The 22,285-nt window shown below is 38.6% G+C and overlaps 1 protein-coding gene across 1 annotated transcript in view; it reads right to left on the reverse strand.

Moving 5' to 3' along the window:
• Window positions 1–22,285, reverse strand: part of CNTNAP2 (contactin associated protein 2) — a 1,190,827-nt gene that overhangs the window by 456,868 nt on the left and 711,674 nt on the right. Inside the window, exon 10 of the mRNA XM_074900878.1 lies at window positions 12,324–12,495. Within this exon, the coding sequence (XP_074756979.1) occupies window positions 12,324–12,495 (172 nt within the window). The remainder of the gene's footprint in view (window positions 1–12,323; window positions 12,496–22,285) is intronic.

The raw sequence follows: 22,285 nt of genomic DNA on the forward strand, positions 1-22,285 counted from the left end.
AGTTCAATACGCTAGTTTTAAAATTATAATGATTCCTTAAAAAAAGAAAGAAGGTACATCCAGCAGGGACTCTACAGCAAGTTAATTTGTGCTAGAAGTCAAACCCCATACACAAATACCTAACAGTCCTTATTTGTAGCAGTGTTTTAGGCAAGACTTAGTTTATTGCTTGCCTGTATGAACAAGAGATGGACGCAACATTTTACGAAGATAGGCATTTGGTCAAAATTTTTACTACAGAAAGCAAATTATGAAACGGTTGTTCTATGATTATAACAACACCTCTTTGTAACATATACAGTGGAAATTCTAGTAATCCAACAGGATTGGCTGTCCTCCAGTTTTAGATGCACATACTTCTAATGAACTGGTTGAATTTACTCACAGCTTGATACCTGATTACAAATTCAGAGCTGAAGTCTCAAAACTGGTCATAATCATAGTTACACTGCACACAAACAAATGTCTACAACTGTTTTGCTTCTAGTCTGAAAAATATTTAAAGCATATGTCATACTTACTTACCCATTATAGCATTATGTCATATCTATCAGGTATTAACATGCCTATTAATTATAGCATATAATCAAATAAAAATAGATACATAGACAGTCTACTTGTTTGGATTTTGACTATCCATTTTCTTTTAACTGGGAAAAAAAGAGTAGAAGGAATAACATTTGTATCGGAGATCCATATTTCATAAATGTAAATGCAAGTGAAAGGATGATGCAATTTTAGTATTATCAGAAGGCTAAAAGCAATAGTAGCAACATGGACAGTTCTTTAAACAACATTATGATTTTTTGCATTGGTTAAAATTTTAGTAAACTTTAAAGTTGAGATGGCAATCCCTTTTTGTTTGTTTTTGAGACTGATCATATAGTGATAGCCTCATTAGTAGCACCGCTCATTCAGAAGGATATCTTAATCATATAATAAGCAATTTGCATAACATCTTTTTTTAGTTATGGGCTGATGAGAAGAACTAAGTGATAAACAACTTGAGAGAGTCATCAAAGCAGTTTGGCTTCAAAACTCAGCTAAGTAACCAGGGAGCTACTGTCTCAGCAGTGTTATTATGGGATCAGGTCAATATTTAGCATTTAGTCTTGTGAGAAATTTGATGTCCAAGAGAGAGCTTTGTCCATGTTTGCTCAGTGCTCACAACTTCCCCACAGGAGAACCTTGAGCACGAATGTAATACAAGCTGCACATTCAAGCAAGTCCCCTGAGTAAACTAATGCATTTAAGAGAAAACAATAAATTAATTTTCACACAAAGCTTTTGGTCATGACTTTCATAAATTATAGATTACTTAATTTGATTAAGCTGTTCCAACATCAGTGATGTCGTAGAAGAGAGTAAAAAAGCAAAAGCTTGGCAAAACAGCTTGTAAGGTTATTTAAATAAGATTTTAAAAGTTTGCCACTGTTGATCAACTTTTCTTCAAATGCTTGCCCTACTAATCTTACCCAATCGGTAAATGTAAGTAGGTGTGTGCCTCTGTGACAATAACCCCTCCTCTCTCATGTACTGAAAATAAAAATCTGTAACGTGGAGCTCCCAGCATGTGCCTGGGCGATCCAATGACTCACAGCCGTGCTGGCTCAAGCAAGTCATGAGATCTGAACTTCAACGGTTAAAAAGTAAAGTTTGCCCAGCCATATGTAAGGGTCATTCAGGCAGGATTTGTTATGAGTAAAGAAGAGTGAGTTGGTTTGATTGCAGCCAATCTCAAAAGCCTCTGAATCAGCTGGATGCTCACCCATGTCAGCTCAGGGATTACAATTACCTATGATGAGCATGGAATGGGAATTGTGCACTTCTTCCAGGCATGATAATTCAGTCTCCTTCTCTGGATAACTACCTAGAGGCAGCTAGGAAGAACTCTTAGCTGAAATTGCTGACATTATTTAGACACAAAGGAATATTGTTTTTTTTAAATTAATAGAAGAAACTATGAAAAACAATCTTCTAGCACACATTTGGTAATTAGTTTGCAAAACCGGTGCAATGAGTGCAGAAAGCTGCCAGACTATGTCTATTCAGTTACAGAATCTCAACATTTTGATGCAAGCTCAGTGTGATGAGACAGGTCCTTGCATGTGTCCAAATGTGGATCTAATGGATCAGCAGGCAGAGTGAAGCTAGAGACGAATTCCCTTGCCAGGAGGGCACCCTGTCCAGAGGGCTTTTAAGGGAAAAGCAGTCTTTACATAGCAAGGAATTCAAACTACATGGAATTTTGAAGCTAAATCCATTGTTTTGAGTTACACGAACTGCTAGCCCATGCATTTTAAGACCATGTTTTACTCTTCACAAAGGACTCCACAAGACAAATGCACATGCAAAGAACACACCCTGAAATAATTTGCTACAGCTGTACTAATTGCAATCCTGTGCTGTGGAGATCACAGTACAGAAATGCAATCCCATAAATTAGGCCCCACAATTTAAAAAGTTGTTAAGGTACTTGAATGCATCCCAAGAAGGTCAAACAAGCTGGTGAAGGGTCTGGAGGCATGTCCTTTGAAGAGCGACTGAGGGCCCTGGGTTTGTCTGGAGAGAAGGAGGCTGAGGGGCGACCTCACTGCTCTCTGCAGCTTCCTGGGGAGGGGGACAGGTGCTGAGCTCTTCTCCTTGGTAACCAGGGTCATGTGGGAAACATTCAAAGGTGTGCCAGGAGAGGTTTAGACTGGATATTAGAAAGCATTTTTTTACCAAGAGTGTGGTCAAACCCTGGAATGGGTTTCCTGGAGAAGTTGTTCATGCCCTATACCCACCAGTGTTTGAGAGGCATTTGATTGGACAATGCCCTTAATACCATGCTTTAACTTTTGCCCAGCCCTGAAGTGGTCACGCAGTTGGACTAGGTGGTCATTGTAGGCCCTTCCAACTCAACTATTCTACTTCCATTCCATTCCATTCCATTCCATTCCATCCCATTCCATTCCATTCTCTTGCACTCACCATGAGTCAAAGGAGACTCTTATTTACCTGAAATGCCAGGGGGTTCTCAGTTCCAAAAACACTTTCAAATACACAAATCACAAAGGTTACAAGTGAAAACAGGATTTTATTTTACTTTTCTGAATCTGTTTCAGAACCGATGCTCCACAAGCATTAACACAATGTGCATGTGTAGCCAGGAGCAGGCTGATGCATTCTTTAGTTCAGCTTGAAAAAATATCCCTTGCAGTCTGGCAAGGGGAAGCCACAGAGCCACGGAAAGTAGCAACAGGAATACAGGCCAAGCACTCCCTGTTTCCTGAAGAGTGAGAATGTAAAGAATGAGGATCAGGACTAACCAGAAACAAAAGAACAAGATGAAGAGGGGTGCAGTACCATGGCGTATTTTCCAAAGTATGACACATATCGGTGACAAACACAGTTTTTGCCTTCCCAAACTTTCCGCTACTATGCCTCCTGGCCAGTGACACGAGAGGCGCTCTCGTGCCTGCCCGGCGCTTGTGTTGCAGGCAGGAGGGATGGAAAGGGGCAGCTCCGGATGGGGCAGCGAGCCTGGAGCCCTTCCAGGCACAGGCTGCTGGGCACGAGCAAGAACCCCCGGGGAAATGGAGCCAAGGGGGAGCAGAGTCGCTCCCGCTACAAGCTTGCGATGGGCGAGAGAGCCAGGGAGAGCCAGGGCACGAGGGGGGCCTTGGAGGGGCAAGAGCCGCAGGCAAGAACCCAGCGAAAGGGCTCAGAGGAGCCCTGGCCAGGGGCTGTGCTCAGTGCCACAGAGGACAAGGAGCAACCCCGGGGGGCACCCTTGGGGCCCACCCTGGGAGTCTAGAGAGCTTCCTCCCCCCGGATGCGGGGCACGAGGGCCATCTTGGTGGAGCAGGAGCAGCAGGCACCTGGCCAGCATGGCCCAAAGGAGTCCGGGCCAGGGGCCGTGCTCAGCGCTACAGAGGAAGGCAAAAAACCCCCGGGGACACTGGCTAGCCCACCGTGGGGGAAAAAAAGCCTTCCTCCCCCCAGCTGCAGGGCACGAGAGGCCACCTTCGTGGTGCACGAGCAGCAGGCAGTGACCCGGCCAAAAGGGACCGGAGGAGCCCTGGCAAGTGGTCATGCTCAGTGCTGCAGAGGAAGGCAAAAAACCCCCAGGGGGCAGCGCCAATGTGCCCCGGGGGAAAATTCCTTCCTGACCCCAGCAATGGCGATCGGCTACTCCCTGGGCAGGTGAGCAAGACCTGCCTCCGCGTCCCACAGGCTGGTCACGCCTCCCAGGAGATGCCCAAGCCCTGTTCTCCCTCAGCCTGGAGCCATCTCAGGGGCTCCCGAGAGTGCCCAAAGGCCCCCGGCCTGATCAACCTTGGGGGCAAGAATCTTTCCTGTGCCTGGCAGAGCACCAGTGGGTGCTCCAAAGCACTGGGACCCCTGGCGACATCTCTGCATCCCATTTCTTACGTCTGCTGCCCCTGGCTCCACAGGGGATGAGTCCAGCGAGCTCTGCAGTGCTCCTCAAGAAGGCATTCCCTGGGGCTGGCCACGGCTACCCAGATGGAAAGACCTGAGAGCCTCGGGCACCTCCAGGGGTTGGTGGTTCTTCTCGTCTCCTGAGGGTCTGTGTCTGTTCCCTGAAGGCTGAAGCAGGATTTCCATCCATCCCATGGGCTTTGAATGTGGCCATGCTCATACAGTCGCTGTGCCAGGAGGCCCCGGGGCTGTCCCTGCCCTTGGTGGCCACGCTCTGGGCCCAGCTGCTGGGCGTCCCTGACGCGTCCTCTGCCACTCGGCTCCAGGGACAAACCCAGGGCTGTGACTGGCAGAAACCAGCCCTGCAGCCCAGAGGCCTCCCCTATTAGCCATCAGGCTGTCCAGAACTCTGCTTTACATACTTCTCCTCAGAAATACACCTAAATGTTTACTGTCTTAGCTTTTGTTCTAACAAGAACAAGTATTTATCATGAACAAATAATCCACTTGCTGTAGAAAATTATTTCAGTAGCATGCAGTTTTCATAATATAACAATGGATTAGTATTTATTAAAGTTAAAAAGAAAGGATTTTTTTTTCCTCTCTGCAGAGTTTATCTAGGATTAAATACAAAACAAAGAACAACTGAGGATTTTGGAGGTTGCAAAATGTTTAGATATCCAACTACAAGATGATATATTACCCACACAGTTACTTGGAAGTGTCTTATAAGAATGTTGTTTTCTACTGTAACCTATGAAATGTAAGTTATAGTGACTAGAAAAAAAAAAGCATGCAAAAGCATAAGCATAAAAGAGTGTTCAAACCATCTGCATTTGAAACGATTCTAACTTGCTTAAACACCTACTGATTAAATAACTATTAAGTTATTTAAGAGTCTGGGTCATTAGTCATACTGTTCCACACGGGGAACCTTCACACATTTTCTACCTGCTGTCCATGCAGTCCTACTCCATCCCTTGGTGCTGCTTCTTTTTGTGGAAACTTCCATGATCTAATCAGTCTAATTTTCTCTTTTTGGAGTTTTTAAGTTCCATCATCCAGACTCTAAGGTGACTATAGTCCTTTCTCTCACCCCTTCTGTGGAAGAACACTTACATCCACTTCACATGTCAGTTCCCTGCACAGACTTCTTTTTCAAATTCTGGAAATTAACACTTTTTAGCATTTAAGCAAGTAATACCTTAATGTATTGCATTCTCCTATCTTCAGATAGTGCAATGGTGATGAATCCTACACCTATGAAAAAACTATTTTTTTTCCTCCTCAAGATATTTCCTAGCTTTACTAACTTGATTAATGCAATAAGCATCCCATAAAATGACCTCCTTACTTAGAACAGAAACTGTGCCCTTCCTCTTCTTTGTCCATTTCAGACTTCATTGATTAGTTGTTTGCAAAGAATTATGACTATCTGAATCATAATGAGTGTCAAATATTATTTCCACGTGCAGTTTACATTAAATGGTTTTATAGTTACCCAGAATGGGCATTTCTGTATTTTAAAAACTACTGTTACATTGAAAAGAACTTGGTTTTAATGTAGAACTCAAGGACATGTCACAGCTCCAAGTGACATGAGATTGTCACCCTTGCAAGATCAGAAAGGAGTAGGATGATCTTAGATAAAGAAGAATCAAGTGAGAAATACTTTTCTGAGGTTATAAAGTCCATGATATTATCATCACTGAAACACATAAAATCCTTAAGTAAGGTTGATTTGAAGTGATAAAACCAGCTCATAACAATTCACTTGTCTAGCCTGCAGGCCTGAAAGGTTATTTAAAAAATCTGCAGTAGCGTTGCTGTCTTGAGGAGCTCCCTTCTAACTAATGACAGCTGGAAGGTCCAGCCAATTTCTTGAGGATACCTAAGTGCTGTATAGACATGTTCAGTCAAACAACTATTATTATATCAGTATCATATCTCTAAAACAACATATATTTTAATTCTCATTGGGCTCACTTTTTAAGTTTTGCAAGTTATCCGAATTTTTCCAGCTTCATGCAAGGGAGAAAGTTTGTGAACACATGGAAAAACCCAATTCATTCAATTTGTTGGTGTTTCTCATGCCTCCTTTCTCCCTAATTTTACAGTGCTTCACACCCCCCCCCCCCCTTTTTTTTTTTTTTTTTTTTAATGTAAGGGAATGGAGATTTTTTCGTAGTAAAAAAAATTCTTTCAGAAAAATAAATACACTGTGAAGATAAAGGTAATTAAACCATTCCTATTTTGTGGCCAGCTGTGTAGAGTTTCTAACCTTCCAGCTCTCTACTGATCTGGGTTAAGTATTATGGCAGTTGTCAAACTCTGGCACATAGGGGACAAGTGTCACAGTATTAAAAGCACTGTCACTGTCATCTGAGCTATAATCTGTGTCTACAAAGTCACCTTTCTGGACTGAGATGGATTATGAAGTAAACACACTTAAATGTCTCCTGTTGAAAGGCAGCTGTCCATGTCTCCCATTTCCACATCAAAAGTTTGTATGGTTCCAAAGAGAAGTGTGGAGAGGGAGAGGAGAGGGCACATGTAAGAAGTGGTTTCCAACCATATGACCGGGAACATCTGCAGACTGAAGTCATGGTGTGGTTTCAATCCTTCTCCAGACTATTTTACTTCCCTTTTGTTAATTTGTCTTGGGAACAACTCAACTGTAAAGCAGGTTTTGCTTCCAGTCTCGACACTAGTATATCATCTGCTTCTTCTGCAGAGTACTACAGGATAATTCCTTGCTGTCTGCCTCACCACTGAACTGGGAGAGGGGGAGAACAGAGAGGAAAGCCAGAAGCCTGAAGTCCATACAAAGAGCTGGAAATGAAAAATTTTAAGACTATTCAATGATTAATTCCAAAGAAATTCTGTCTTGCTGCCAGTTACATTGTGGTCATTTTCACGCACCAATATGCTTGCTGTGTTTTATTGAAATGAATTATTACCAATTTTGATTGGCAATCACATAGTCTAGAGAATGTGGCTGTATGGGATTAAAGCCAGTTGCTGGCTCTCTGTCATACAGAACGTATCAGCACAGCAGGTGAGCAATAATCACCCAGAAATGTCCTGCGGCAGGTATCTGATTACTCACATTAATTCTTTAATGTTAATTTATTATTGAAAATTGGCATCTAATTAATCTCACTGTGTTACAGAGGGAATCACACAGTTTGCACATTCATAAAACACTGGAAGCAGCTATATGAAAATTCTTGGTACTGCATTTTTCTCCCTGTTTCTGTCATTTCACCTCTTATGGTACACAGAGATTTTCATTAAAATTGGCATATGTTCTGCATAATCAACAACGACAGATTGGACACTATATTTTGAAATCATTTTAGTATCTCCTCATTGTGATTTCATGATTAAAATCCATAATTCTAGGCACAGTGAAGTCAGGCAAGCTTTAGAATTCTCTGAGACTGCTGGGATAAATTTGTTGTGAGTAATAATTCCGCTCCAATGTCCTGTGCTAAAATCCTAAAGTACAACTATACCATCTGGACTGTAACAAGTTAGTTTGTTAATGATAAGTAAAGGAGGTGTATAGGGACCTGTGCTGTCACAAGCAGTAGAGCATGCTGATCACCGTGACAACAATGCAACTTCCATTGCTAATGCACATAAAGTTAATTAAGATACAGAAACAGGGACAATTGTTTTTTCTCAGTAGCATTCTAACTGTCTGTCCTTACTATATACATATGTTTGTGTGCATGAAATTATATGCATTTATACTATTTGGCTACTGACAAAACCAGAATGTTCCTTAGCTTTGGTGTTTCTTTTTAATAACATCTCAGCATGTAGTCTTTGCAATAGCAAAACGCTCATATGAGGAGGAAAAGACTAAAAATAAAAAGACACTGGCTTAACACTTGTGTGTCCCAAGTATAAGCGTAATACTCTAATGTGGCTATTCTTCTAACATCTTAAAAACATACCAGAATTAAAATGCAGAAATATTTTCCATACAGGGCAGGTGTTTAGCTTGGTAGAACCTGGGACTTTGGAAGCAGTTACCTCCAAGGGGGTGTAAACATGAGAACCTGCCACCCTCAGTACCTTCTGTCATGTTCTTATAAACTGTCCCCTCCTTTCTGTCCTCTCTCACTAATGATGAAAAATGCCATCATTTACAACTTTACATTTTTTCCCCCAACCAAATGGCTGAAGTCTGCAGTAAAAATAATTCAATATGACAGCTTATCTTTCTGCCCAGTGGGGGTCTTCACTGAAGTGTGGCTATGAAAGCAATTTCCATGTTGATGATGACCGAAGCCTTTATGATTCAGAGCCAAACAAGTTTAAAAAAGCAGGAAGATCCCAGTGTCGTAGCCACAAGTATCTTCCCATTTCAAAGGAAATGAAATTAAGCTAATATATAGCACACATGGTACTTGGATCTTTTAAAAGAAAGCCACATAAAAAATGTTAATACATAGTGGCATATTGTAACAGAAGTGCTTGTAAACTTATTTGCAGATGTTAATAAGACAGCCATGAAAATCCAGTCAGGTCTAAAGCTTGGCATTATTCTTAGCCTTGTTTTAAATTGCAAACTACAAAGAAATAAACTTGATCATGGGAAAATAACAAACTAGATTACACCTCAGTCCACAAAGAAACCAATACCAAGACTAAGAAAAGTCTTTGGATACTGTTCTAATTTCCTGTGTTTATACAATTGTATTCTGTTTGCAACATAACCCTCCAGTGCTTAGAAAGCATAAATGCAAGACATACAGTTTTAATTTATATAATGAGGATGGTATCAGCACCCAGGGTGGCAGAAGAGGGAAACAGAGTGACAACAGATTCTCTTATATAAAGAAAACACACATACATAAACATCTACACTGTTATTCATATTAAAATATATTAATACCAATGTTAGACATATAAACTACATAAAATAAACCTCATATACATGTTGAATGCATAAATAATAATATTATTTTAATATTGTAAAAAATATTTCCTATATCATTTATGGAATATGGCACAATATATTAAAAAATAATATATATTATTATAGGTGATGAAAAGAAATATAAATAACAACTTCTATATGAAGTTTACTTCAAAGGTAAACTGCTTGACATATAGGAATTTTTAAGTCTTATTTTTCAAAAAGGCATTGTAAAGGTTTGATTCTAATTAACTCATGTTGTAAGTTATTTGTATTTACACTGTAATATATTGCAAAAGCCTAATTCTGATTAACTTCACTATGATGATGGAATTACTTCTAACAGACACTGGCATAAGTAGGATCAATACAAACTGTCACATAAGCATAAATTTATCTACTGGGGAAAAAGCAGAGACTTGAGTAGATGTATCTTCACATCCCTTCTTCCAAGTCAGTTTACATTTCCAAAGCAAATATTCAAAATAAAATTAAGCAATTCAAACTACCGAATACTAAGCACAGGAGACTTTTCTAATTTCAGTTCTATGTGAGAAGTTAGAAGAAACTTCTTCCCTATGACAGCAGCTCTTCACTTCCTCTTTTCACTATGACTTCAACCCTGAACAAGTCCCTGAGAAGCAGCAATTTAAAGTGACCTGGCATGCCAGAACAACTCCCTAGTACACCACAAAGCATTGTCGTTAGCACTGACATTACAGAAATGATATACTGGCTCTGGGCTGGGATGAAATTGGTCAAGAAGGCCAATGGTATCCTGGCTTGTATCAGAAACAGAGTGGTCAGCAGGGACAGGGAAGGGATCTCACCCCTGTACTCGGCACTGGTGAGGCCGCACCTCGATGACTGGGTTCAGTTTTGGGCCCCTCACTACAAAAAGGACATTGAATGACTTGAGCGTGTCCAGAGAAGGGCAACGGAGCTGGGGCAGGGTCTGGAGCACAGGTCTGATGGGGAGCAGCTGAGGGAACTGGGGGGGTTTAGTCTGGAGAAGAGGAGGCTGAGGGGAGACCTCATCGCCCTCTGCAGCTCCCTGAAATGAGGGTGCAGAGAGCTGGGGATGAGTCTCTTGAACCAAGGAACAGGTGACAGGACAAGAGGGAATGGCCTCAAGTTGCACCAGGGCAGGGTTAGACTGGCTATTAGGAAGCATTTCTTTGCAGAAGGGGTTGTTGGGTGTTGGAATGGGCTGCCCAGGGCAGGGGTGGAGTCCCCATCCCTGGAGGGGTTGAAGAGTCGGGTTGACCCAGCACTGAGGGATCTGGTGGAGTTGAGAACGGTCAGTGTGAGGTTCATGGTTGGACTAGGTGATCTTCAAGGTCTTTTCCAACCTAGGTCATTCTGTGATTCTGTGAAATTAATAAATTAATCTCCATAGCAGCCTGTATAGTGCTGTGCTTCCCAGCTGTGGCTAGAAGAGTGTTGGTAGCAGAGCACTGTGCAGGCTGCTGCTGAAAAGGGCTTGCACAACATCAAGGCTTTCTTGCCACACTCTCCCCCATAAAGGCCTGGAGGCTGAGGGTGGGCAAGAGGTTAGGAGGGGATACAGCTGGGACAGCTGACCAAAACTCATCATAGCAATATCCCGTACTGTACAATGTCAGGCTCAGCAATAAAAACTCAGAGAATGGAGAAGGAAGGAGGGATGTTTAGGGTTATGGAGTTTCTCTTCCCAAACTGCTATTATATGTCCAGAGGCCCTGCCTCCCACGAAGCAGCTTGACTTCTGCCTGCTGATGCAAAGTACTGAATGAATTCCTCTCTTTGTTTTGCTTGCATGTGCAGCTTTTGCTTTTCTTACTAAAATGCCATCTTAATCCATGACTCTTTTGGCCTTCCTTCTATTTTTCTCCCCATCTCCCTGGAGAGGGGAGTGAGCAAAAGGTAGGGTGGGTGTTTGGCTGCTGTCCACGGTCAACCCACTACAACTTGTTCAGTACAAACTAATGTCTACATGTCTACATTTCAGGAAGAGAGGCATTTTGCGAGACCAAAGCAGTATGCCATATTTTGTTTCTTCACACTAGCATTTATCTCTGGGGTTCTCTTAAATTATGGCAAGAAATTAAAACCACATGCATTTCTTTATCATAACTATGCAGATCTTTGCTGATGATATCCAGTCACTCAGGCTATGAAATCTCCATCCTTGGAGATACTCAGAATTTGGCTGGATGTGGCCCAGAGTAACTTGGTGTAGCTTTGAAGCTGGTCTTGTGTTGAGCAGGGCTTGGAGCACATGAACTCCAGTGGTTGCTTGTTACCTGAATTATTCTAGGGTCTTGTAATTTTTTCTTCTTTCAAAGTGGAATTCTAAATTTCCTTTTTGTCAGGTAAGAAGAAACTATTAATCAGGAGCAACAGAAATTAACACAGGGAAGTAGGGCTCAAAGCAAAAGCCTGCCATAATTCTGAATTACTCTTCTCAGTTTGGAAAAAAAACCCCAACCAACCACTAAGCATTATTTTCATAAAGTCTGAGCATTTGTTACATGCACAGTTGTGTAAACATGTGGACCTGTTTTAGTTCTCTGAGCAATTCAGTGAAGCCAGAAGGCACTGAAGCTAGGAACCACAACTTCTAGTTGCAAAAAGATCTTCATAACATTAATCTAAGAAACAAACTGTGACTTTTCAGGAGACTTCCTTCTATTCAAGGCAGCCATATTATTGACCTGTGGGCTGGATTTGATTTACAAGAGCTTTTCACCTAATCCTCTTCCTGAGAGTGGGGAGATTGGAAATAGGCTTTCACCTGTACCCTGCACAATCTACAACTTAAAGCCATCATATCCATCATATAAGCATGGTTCCCACTGCTAAAAAGGTAGGACTGCCTTGATGTGATCACTGGCAGTGTCAGAACCACCTTTTCTGTATCACTGTATATTTTCAGAATACGCAGGACATGTATCAGTGTATCAGTGATGTCACCACAACTTACCTGTCAATAATGGCACACATGTCAATGGTGACATTGGCAAAGCTTCCCAGCTGGCCTTGCTCCACTGCGTGCAAATCCACGAGCTGATCATCCACGTGAATAAACTGCATGCATCCTTGAAATGCATGCTGAAATAGCGGGTGATCCGAGTCATTCATCTGTATAGGAAACCCTGTAAAGTAGCAGAATAAAGAGCATAATTAACTTCATATACTATTACTCAAGCCAGTATTTTTTTCACAGAAAAAGACATGTTTTCTAGATGGGGAAGAAAAATGCAAGGTGGGAAGGAAATGTTATACAGTTATTAGATTACATTGCAATGTTATTGATTTAAATCATTGGCAACTACCTCAAAGAATTTATAAAGTACATCTGATGATACTTTCATGAATTTTTGTCTACAGGATGGAAGTCTTCTGCTATCCTCCTCCCCCAGCCCTCTATTGCTGTTTCTCATTACTACTCTCTTCATAGGAAGACTAAGGCAACAGGAAAATGATTCATCTCCTTGCTATATTTTAGGAATCACATTCCCGTTTCTCAGATTTTCCTGACAGAAATGTATTCCATGTATTCTATTAAGTGACTTTCCAGTCCAGCTTTCTCTAGAACTAGGCTTCCTGAGCAATGAATACCTGTGTTGGAAATTTTCTGCAAACTTAAAACTAACTCTAAAATCTAATTCCTGGCCCACTTCTGAGGAATCTGACAACATTCTGTAGTATTTTCAATTTTGCTCTGAACACATTCATTAGCCTGTCTTTCTGAAGGTGATTTATAAAAGGTGAGAATGAACTAGTGTCTTGACTCAGGCTAAAAGGCAGGAGACAGAAGATGTTTGTATGTAATTGTTTAACTGAATGCCCTTCAGAAGTGAATGTGTCAATTTACTTAAGAAAAATGTCCTCGATAAGACAGTGGAGAGTCTCATTCACTACTTATAAATCTTTAACAATGAACTCCCTGAAAACTTCAAGAAAATAATTTAGACAGAATTTTTGTAAGATAAGAGCAGGAAGGAATTTATTGGTAAAGAAGGTTAAAAGTCTGAAAAATGCATAATGGTTTTGCAGATTTCAGCTGGGAAGATGACCAGCCATGTGGTTCTTGACTAACACGGGTAAAAAAATCATACTCATTCGCTTTGGTAGCTAAAACAGATTATACAGGTCCCATTCCTTCTCCCACTTTCCTACCCAACTTCCCGATCTCCAATGCCTTACTGTCTTCTTCAATAGCATGGAAACAGCTATTTGTGGAGACAGAATAACAGATTATCAAACCAACACTGCTTAAACAGCAGCAGGAAAAAGGAATGAACATAATTTTAAATTCTGTTCCTGAATACAGTTTATCATGTGCCACACAAATAGTCGGATTGGCTAAAAATGAAGGCAATGAACAGAGGGCAGAAATAAGCAACTGGGGCTTGAGGACAGATGCTGCTTAACGCGGCACCTAAAAAAACCTGCAGATACATGTAAGTCTTCCCAAAAATATAATTAAGATCAATTTTAACTGAAAGGCTGTGCCAGAACATTCATATGACCAGTAATGTTTTCAAAATTTTTCTAAAACTGTCTTGCCCATCAGCTAAAGTTACTGCCAATAGTTCAAAAATTTCCCTGACTCACTTCAGCAAGCACTCACTTCAGAGTTCACTGGTGGTGCCACAGAATTAATCAGGGATGTTACAGTAATTAAGCAGTGACCATGCTAAAAGTTAGATCTGACAGGTATTTCAAAGATTTGAGCAAAGGCTTGTCCTGAGGTCATACCACCTTTGGAGCAAAATTGTGACACTATCACAGGGAGCCATAAACTGATATGAGAAAGATAAATAACCCCCTCACACTAATACACATCAGATGGAGAAGGAAAAACTCCTGGGGATTCCCCCAATGGCCTAGCTAGTGCATAATAACCTCATCAGACCAACTGCCCCCCACTAAAATAATCCTAGACTGTAGGAATTGTTATTTTGGACTGGCAGAACAGTCAAATTGTAGGGACAGGATTTATATTCTCTTCCCAGCATTTGCATTGGCTAGTGACTTATCTGATGAAAAGAAGACAGGGCTTTCAGAAACCTGCTTCCTACTTTTTTTAACTTGTTCTTTCCAGTGACCAATTAAACTGATTCCTCTGAGGCTTTACATACAGAGAGAGACAGAAAGTGCAAGTTTTTGTTTGGTCTTTTGTTTGGTCGGTGCAAGCACAATATTTGCATGTTCCTATCAGGTGCTTTCTCCAATTATATTTAAACAGCTCACTCTTTCAGCACAATTGTCTGTTTTCAAACTGTCACTGAAACTACCCTGTAACTCTTTCTCAGCAAGAACCCCAAACTAACACCAAGCACATGGTCATTTAGATCTTCAGTGCATTAGCAGAGCTGTGCACAAGACCTGTGTATTGTCTTCCAGTTCAAAGCAGTTCCACAATTCCTTTGTTTTCAATATTAAATTCAGGGTTGCCCAACACTGAGGTAAACTCTTAGTGACATGCATGTAAACCCAGCAAAGACAAGGACATTATATGGATATATCTGAATATAATAAAAGATTATCTGCCATCCTTCAGTCACTAACTGAAAAAGAAGATCAAAACCTAGAGCCACAATTTACTCTTCACATCAAAAAGAGTATGAACCAAAGAAGTAAGCCACAAATATGTGATTTATATATGATATAAATATATGATTAGCTTTGACAATATATTCCAGCAAAACAGAGAAGCATTTCAACATTTGATTCTCAGCTTCACTGAATCAAAGAGTATCAGTTCTTGACTTACATGATATTAGCACACAGTTATTACTGCTCTCTGGGACATGTTCCGCAATTTCCTACTGGTTGACCCTGCAAACAGGAAAGTAGCAGCTGGGTCCCTCAGCCTGGACAGAGACCTGGGCTCTACTGGCTGGAGTAGGAAGGAGTCATGGGCTGGTGTGGCTGGAGGTGGCGGCTGCTCCTAACCTAACTACATAAATCGAGCTTTCCTCTATTACCCTAGAGACTGGTGTACGCTGAGCATTAGTCAGTTTGGAATTCTGAATTTTGCTATGTCTGTCAAAGGATGAAGACTATAATTTGCTCACTCATGTCTCTGCCTGTCTTCCCTGGGCTGTTTCTGGTCATGTAAGGAACTGGAAGAGCACAGGGTTTTATGCGCTTGTACAGCAACTTCCATAGTCTGTGAGGCTGACAGGTTGTCAAGGCATTTCAGTCATGCTGTACTATAATAGACAGTTATGCAAAGAGATAAATTCCAAAAACAATTCACTATCGACAGGAAATGGAAGAATGGGGGTTTTTTTGAACTATGTGCTTCTCACAGTCCAACCTTCTCTAACACCAATATTCTTCTGCTTTAAAATTGTTGCCATATCTTAGAGAAAGTTTTCAGAATGCAGTTACTAAACATACTGTTATGTAAAGAGCTTAGCACATGGGAAAGCAACTAGATAAGCCTTGTGTAAAACACCTACACTGGTTTTGAACTATTAGGTATACAGTCTAATGCCCATTAATTTTGGTGAGACATGGACATTTTAAACAACTCCAGTTCAAGTCACCTGGGGCAAAGCACCTGCCTCAAATGTAAACCTGGAAATGACCTAGTACCTTGCGGTTGTTATTTCGATACACAGGTCAACGCCTTCCCCTTGCAGATTTCCATTATTGAGACATGATCGACTTCCTCATCCTTCCTACAGTGAATGAAATTTCAATTAAATGAACTTGTAAAACCAAGGAAGACAGTAATGCTGTCACAAGAAAGGCTAAATAATGGATGAACAATTTGGACAGCACTGTATTGATCTTCTTGCTGACAGGAAAATATGTACATTTTCAAAATGCACTTTGGAGAGTTTAAAACAATGTTCATGCTTATGATTACAAGCGCACCTCAAAGCCATGTAGACTCCCTTATCCTGTAATTTCTAGATCTTTCTGTCTTTTTTTGTACAAAATCTGAATCTTACCGTTTTATTTGTCATATTTTAAGCCCACAAAGAGATGGATTATCTTGCAAAGGCCAGACACTGAATCACAGTTTTCCCAAGTTCAAGGAAATTTGTTTCCACAACTTCATTCTGATGTACCAAACACAGAACAGGCAAAATTCTAGATCCAGCTCCTGGTCTTAATTCAAACTTTTGCGAAAAATTTGAAAATTTGTAGTTCTGATTTATTCTATATTCTATGTTAGATGTCACGTTAATACAATAAAATAAATATAATAAATCTATTATAATAGGCATAATAAAATACCTATGAAATATTTCAAGATCTGTTATGCCTCTCTTCCAATTACCTGAGTAAGGTTCTGTCAACAACATTAAAAGAAAAGAAATTGAAGAAAGAATACATTCAGGTTCATGGTATAATACCAAACAAACATACAGTCAGGGCATGTCATTAAACATCTAATGCACTATTTATTTCTGGATCCGACCTAAGAATGAAATATCATACCAGACTCTGAATACACAGAGATTATTTTGTATCCTATGTGAAACACTTAAGATTTCCTTTGAAATGTAATGCAAATTCTATTGTGACAAGAAGAGAGTTTTTCTCCACAGCTTGTGACAACACCACATCATTATATTTTTATTTTTGCCTTTTGTTTTATTTGTAAGTTTATGATGGGTTGATGTTTGTATACAGATGGTACTTGGTATTTTACTTCTTTTAAAGTTTTTTTTTGGTTTTTTTTGTTGTTTTTTTTTTTAATGTAACTATTATCTTAGATATCTAACTCGTAGTCCGTATTGTCTTCAGCTAGTTGCATGGGTAGCTGCAGAATCTAGTAATCGATAGAAAAAGCAGCTGATCTCAAGTCTAACAGTGATTTTTATCTGCATGGTATTTCATGGATCCTTGCTAGGCAGAATAAGAGGAAGGAAAAAAATATATTTTTCAGGATCTTTCAAGGGTCAAGTAATCTTCACATTTTCTATACTTACCATACAGAGTTAAAAGATGTTATTCTGAACCCACAGAACAAAACTCAAATTCGGTACATAACAACATACTCAGACTGAAGATCCTGCTGGTATTTCAGATGTTAATAAACAGGAAAAGACCCTACCAGAAAAGCTCAATACACCTACCTACTCAAATTCACTGTAGTATTTTTATGCTTGTTTCAGTCAGACCAGAATGGGGCCCTTAATGTTAAGTGGAACACATGCAGTAACTTTGGAAAACTAGAATTTTCCTGCCCCAAAAGCATGAAATAAACAAAAGTAAACAAACTGCAGAAGGGATGAACAGCATGCATTAAAATTGAGTATATTTTTTCATTTCATTGCATCTCTGTAAAGCTACAGAAATGTTAAAAAAGCACACACGTATACTTTCCAAGTATTTGAAGGAATATGGGACCAGTGCATGAGGTTTCAACAGTCATGGCTCTTTAACTCCAGTCATAGTTCTGTATTAGGGAATATGAGGACTAAGGATGGGGATTGCCAAGACATTTGGATCCCATGTCTAGCAACCATATGAGCTGTTCTGAAAATAAACACGACTTCAGAGTCTCCCAGCTCAGTGGAGTGCAGAAAGACAAACCAGAATGGGAACTACAATTTTTCTATGTGTATTTGCAGAGAAAGTCACCACTTTTTTGGTTAATGCATTTTCTAATAAATTAAGCTTTATTTTTGTCTTCATTGTTTCATTTATAGAAACACAGAGGTTGAATGCAAGGTAGGGAATAATTTCTTTGACTGAGGGAAGTCTGCTTTTTAAAGTGGCTAGAGGTTCCTTTTTTTGTTTTTTCTTCATAAACTGCCTGGTTTTACCAGTTGTTTACCCCTTCCACTTCCTGTCAATTTAAATGGAATTTGAGAGTAGTCAGACACTTAAGACATAAATGAAGAGTCCTCATGAAAAGTACAATAAAAAGACAAACAACTGCTTTAAAACGAAAGAAAAGCTTTTAGATACATTTTAATCCTTTACTGGCAGTGTTCAAAATAAATCAGGACACTGAGATTGTAATAAAGGTAATATAAATAACCAATGAAATGTAACACAAATGAAAAAAAGAAACATATTGTTTTAAAACAGACCACTTATGAAGCATTTAAGCACAGTTTTATGCTCTGACAGTTCTTAGTACAAAGGCAATTCTGCTTCCTGGCAGAGGAACAGTGAAACAATTTAATAAAATATTTTGGGTATCATCTGACAAAACAATGAAAATGTCTTCTCTGTTTTTAAATGAAGGTTTTATTATCTATGTGAGTTCCCATGAAACAAATGTGGTGCATGAATGACTGAAACCCTAAAGTATGAAATCGGCAAGAACTCTGTTTTGAAATAAACTCATAAGCTGTCCTGATCTTCCTGTTTAGACAAAATTCTCCTTCAAATAACTGAAAACAAAAGCAATAGCAGCCAGTTTCAATCATCACTTTCTGACATGGAGAGAAGCAGTAAGAATGACCGTTATTACCAGTCTTGGCTAATTTAAGTCAGTCTAACACTTTATTGCAATTTCTACCTTATCTTATTGGATATGACAGAGAATACAGAAAGCCACATAATGATTAAATTGCAGCAAATCTGTACATTACACTACCTATACAATACATGCTATAGGCTTTCTATTTTATAACAGAGAGATTAAATGTACTCTAGATTTTCAAAGTTACTGCTACTTCACTTCTACTGAAAATGACCCATGAAGATAAAAAATGTCTACAGACTGCTGGAGGTAATTACCCTTAAGGAGATATAGGCAGCATAAAATATTCAATCACTATTTACTGCCTTTAAGAGACGTACAGTGTGGAGATTACACTATTGGAATTAATTATGTAATCTCCTACATGATCTTATTTTGTATTTTCACATACTACAGAGTTCTGGCTAGAGTATCACTATGGTGAATTTACTTCAATCAGAAATGTTAGTATAGAAGTCATTGGACAAATTCAGCTACTGATTCACATGAGGTACTTCCACCAACTTCCATCTAAGAGATTTATAATTTAATCAACAATCTTTTTTTTTCAGTCCAGTTAACAGAAGTGCCAGAATGGTACCAATGGTTGGACTAGATGATCTTCGAGGTCCTTTCAAACCTAGTTGATTCTGTGATTCTGTGATTCTGTGAATGAAAGCATTTAGCACTGAGTGGCTAAACACTCAAGCAAAATCACTGTGAGCTATAGTTCATATGACCACAATATATCACTTTGTGGTAAACAACACCAGTATGGAACTGAGTTTTTGTTCAGGTACCTTAAACATGCCACTTCCAGTTTCATGCCACACACTGCATGTTCTCCAGTATTCCAAATTATCTCACTTAGATCCTATTATCAACTATAACCACAGAATTATCTCTTGGTTGCAAAGACTTTGTTGGAGCTTTGCTGCTAATAAATGCTTCTACATATTCACAACTTGGAAAGCAATCTGTTTTGAAGTGCATTCAGATATTCAGCACATCTTAAATGTCTATTCTGACATTTCCATTAGCAATACCTTTCAGGTTTTGAACACCTTAAATTTATTTTTCAGACTCCAAATCTAACTTAAAGATATTAATCACCATATAGTATATCATCTCATATATCACTATATAGATGGTTTCTATAGTCAAAATTAAGGATGCCCATTAAATATGGCAGGTAGATTTAAGGATCAACACTATTACTCTTTAATGAACAAACTAAAAAAAATAATTAATTGGGTGTTTAAAGAGTTATCTTAATCATTTTCATAGTTTGCAAAACTCAGATTTTCCTTTATTAATCATATTTTTGTTCTTAAATTCAGATAAAATTTTATTACCTGAGTAATTAAATAAAGTACATTAATTCTGTAGGGCTTAATGGAATCCCTATAAACATCACTAAATTCATAGTAATGGCCATCCTTATGCTTATTAGAATCTTATGCAAAAAAACATAGTAATTAACTTTAAAATCTTAACATTACAAACTATAGAACTGATTAACAAATTTTTACCTCTTTTCTTACATTTTCAGTTTATAATAACTGTAGATTCATGTGAATCAAAAAAAGTACCATGGTACTTGTCTTCTCAGTTGCACTTTTTACTACATATTAGATGATGACAAGATGAAAAAACATCAGGATAAAAAGGGAAAATCACATGGGCATTCTTAGAAGTATCCATAGCAATGTGATTAGTAGTCCCTCCACTTTTTAATAGATTAGCTATGGCATTTGCTTATATTATGAGATATTTGCAAACTGTTGGGATTACGTACCCATTTGAATTAACTGGGTAGTTTAACTTACTAAAGTGTTACATATCTTTAACTCAGTGGTAGAATAGAACTTTGTATCTGTTTTTTCAGGTGGTCATGATTTAAGCAATATCTAGCTTTCTTTTTCTATTTAGAAACACAAATATAGAAATAGTTGCCAGTAGACTGTCTTTCCAAATTTAGAAAGAAATAACAGAGAATCTCTACAATATAAACACACACATTCTCTCTTTTCTCAATCTGAGCTAATTTATCTGTAGCACATAATTTGTGCCTGCAGTTCACATGAATAGTTAGTAACTCTTAATATTGTTATAAGTGGAAAGCACTCATGCAGCAGGGCATACTGAACATATATTAATATTAGAAAGGAATTCATATCATAAATCAGAATGAACTCTAGTACACAATAATGACAACAAAATCAATTTTCTGTAATTTCCATAATTATTTAAAGCTATTATGAGTGCAAACATTTCACTACATGGAAAGAAACAAAAGTCTATTTGCCTTTTACTCCTAAGATTTGAATGTTATACAGGATCGGAATTTTGTTATCGGTTTTTAAACTTGATGCTTTCTCTTTCTCAAAAAAGAGAGATGAAAATATTATCATTTTAGAAACTGATCTTTTAATTAGAAAATTAAAGAAAATAATTCCAGCTGTTGGGTTATGGTGCATTTCTACTTTCTCAGCTCACCCAGCTTTTACTTTATTACAAGTCTACTCACTCAAAACAAGGTATGTGTACAGTAGAAAAATGCTAGAAAATAATATACAGAAATTACTTTACCTTCATTCTCCTGTATTTTTGAATTTAAACAAAAAACAAAAAACCCAGGCAATTTGTTTTCAAAGAAATTGAATGAAAGTTTAAAATGAAACTACAAAATAACTCCATAAGCAGCATAACCCTTAACATTCTTTCTTCGTTACAGTATTAATATGAAGTCCAATGGAGCCAAGAAGATTTCTTAAACCCTGTGGCTGGCTATTTAAAAGCACAGCAGGCATAGCAGCAGAGGCCTCATATAATAATGACTCAACATAAAGTTAACGGGAGTTTTTTTGAATAACAAGTTACAGGACTTAACTGTGACAAATTGCATTAGGCTCACTAAAAGTTCTCTTGAAAGTGCTTTAAAATGCATGATAGTATATACTGATTGACTCATATTCAGAGAAAATACCCTATTTGTTAAAAGATTATTTCCTTATTTTTTGTTTTTCTTGGAAATATACACCAGAAAGTGCACCGTGACAATAATGTTATTGATATGCCACATCCAAGATGGATCTCCTCCTACTGTAATGCTGAATAATTTCTACTAAAATGACTGAAGGAATTTAGTGTGTTGAGGAAAGCTACGTAAAGAATAATACAGTTGCCAAATATAAAAGAAATCTTAGCTTTTCAAATTTTGTTTGGCTGTTTGATGTAATATTTATATTCTTAGAAGTTCCAAATAATTATAGAAATTATGATGGATCAATTTTATGATTTATTTTCAACAGGAGCTCAGCTAAAATCTTTAACAGGTATCAGGTGGTTACCTTCCATTGATATTGACACTGGTCTCTTTAGTGATGCCTCAGGCAGTGTGAAAATAAAGATCAAAATTACAGTCACTTATGAAAAATCCAATTATTACAAAATCACAAAATAATTTCCTTTAGAGGGAGATGATCAGATCCAAA

This window comes from Athene noctua, chromosome 2, assembly GCF_965140245.1.
Source record: "Athene noctua chromosome 2, bAthNoc1.hap1.1, whole genome shotgun sequence".
NCBI classification, from domain to species: Eukaryota; Metazoa; Chordata; class Aves; order Strigiformes; family Strigidae; genus Athene; species Athene noctua.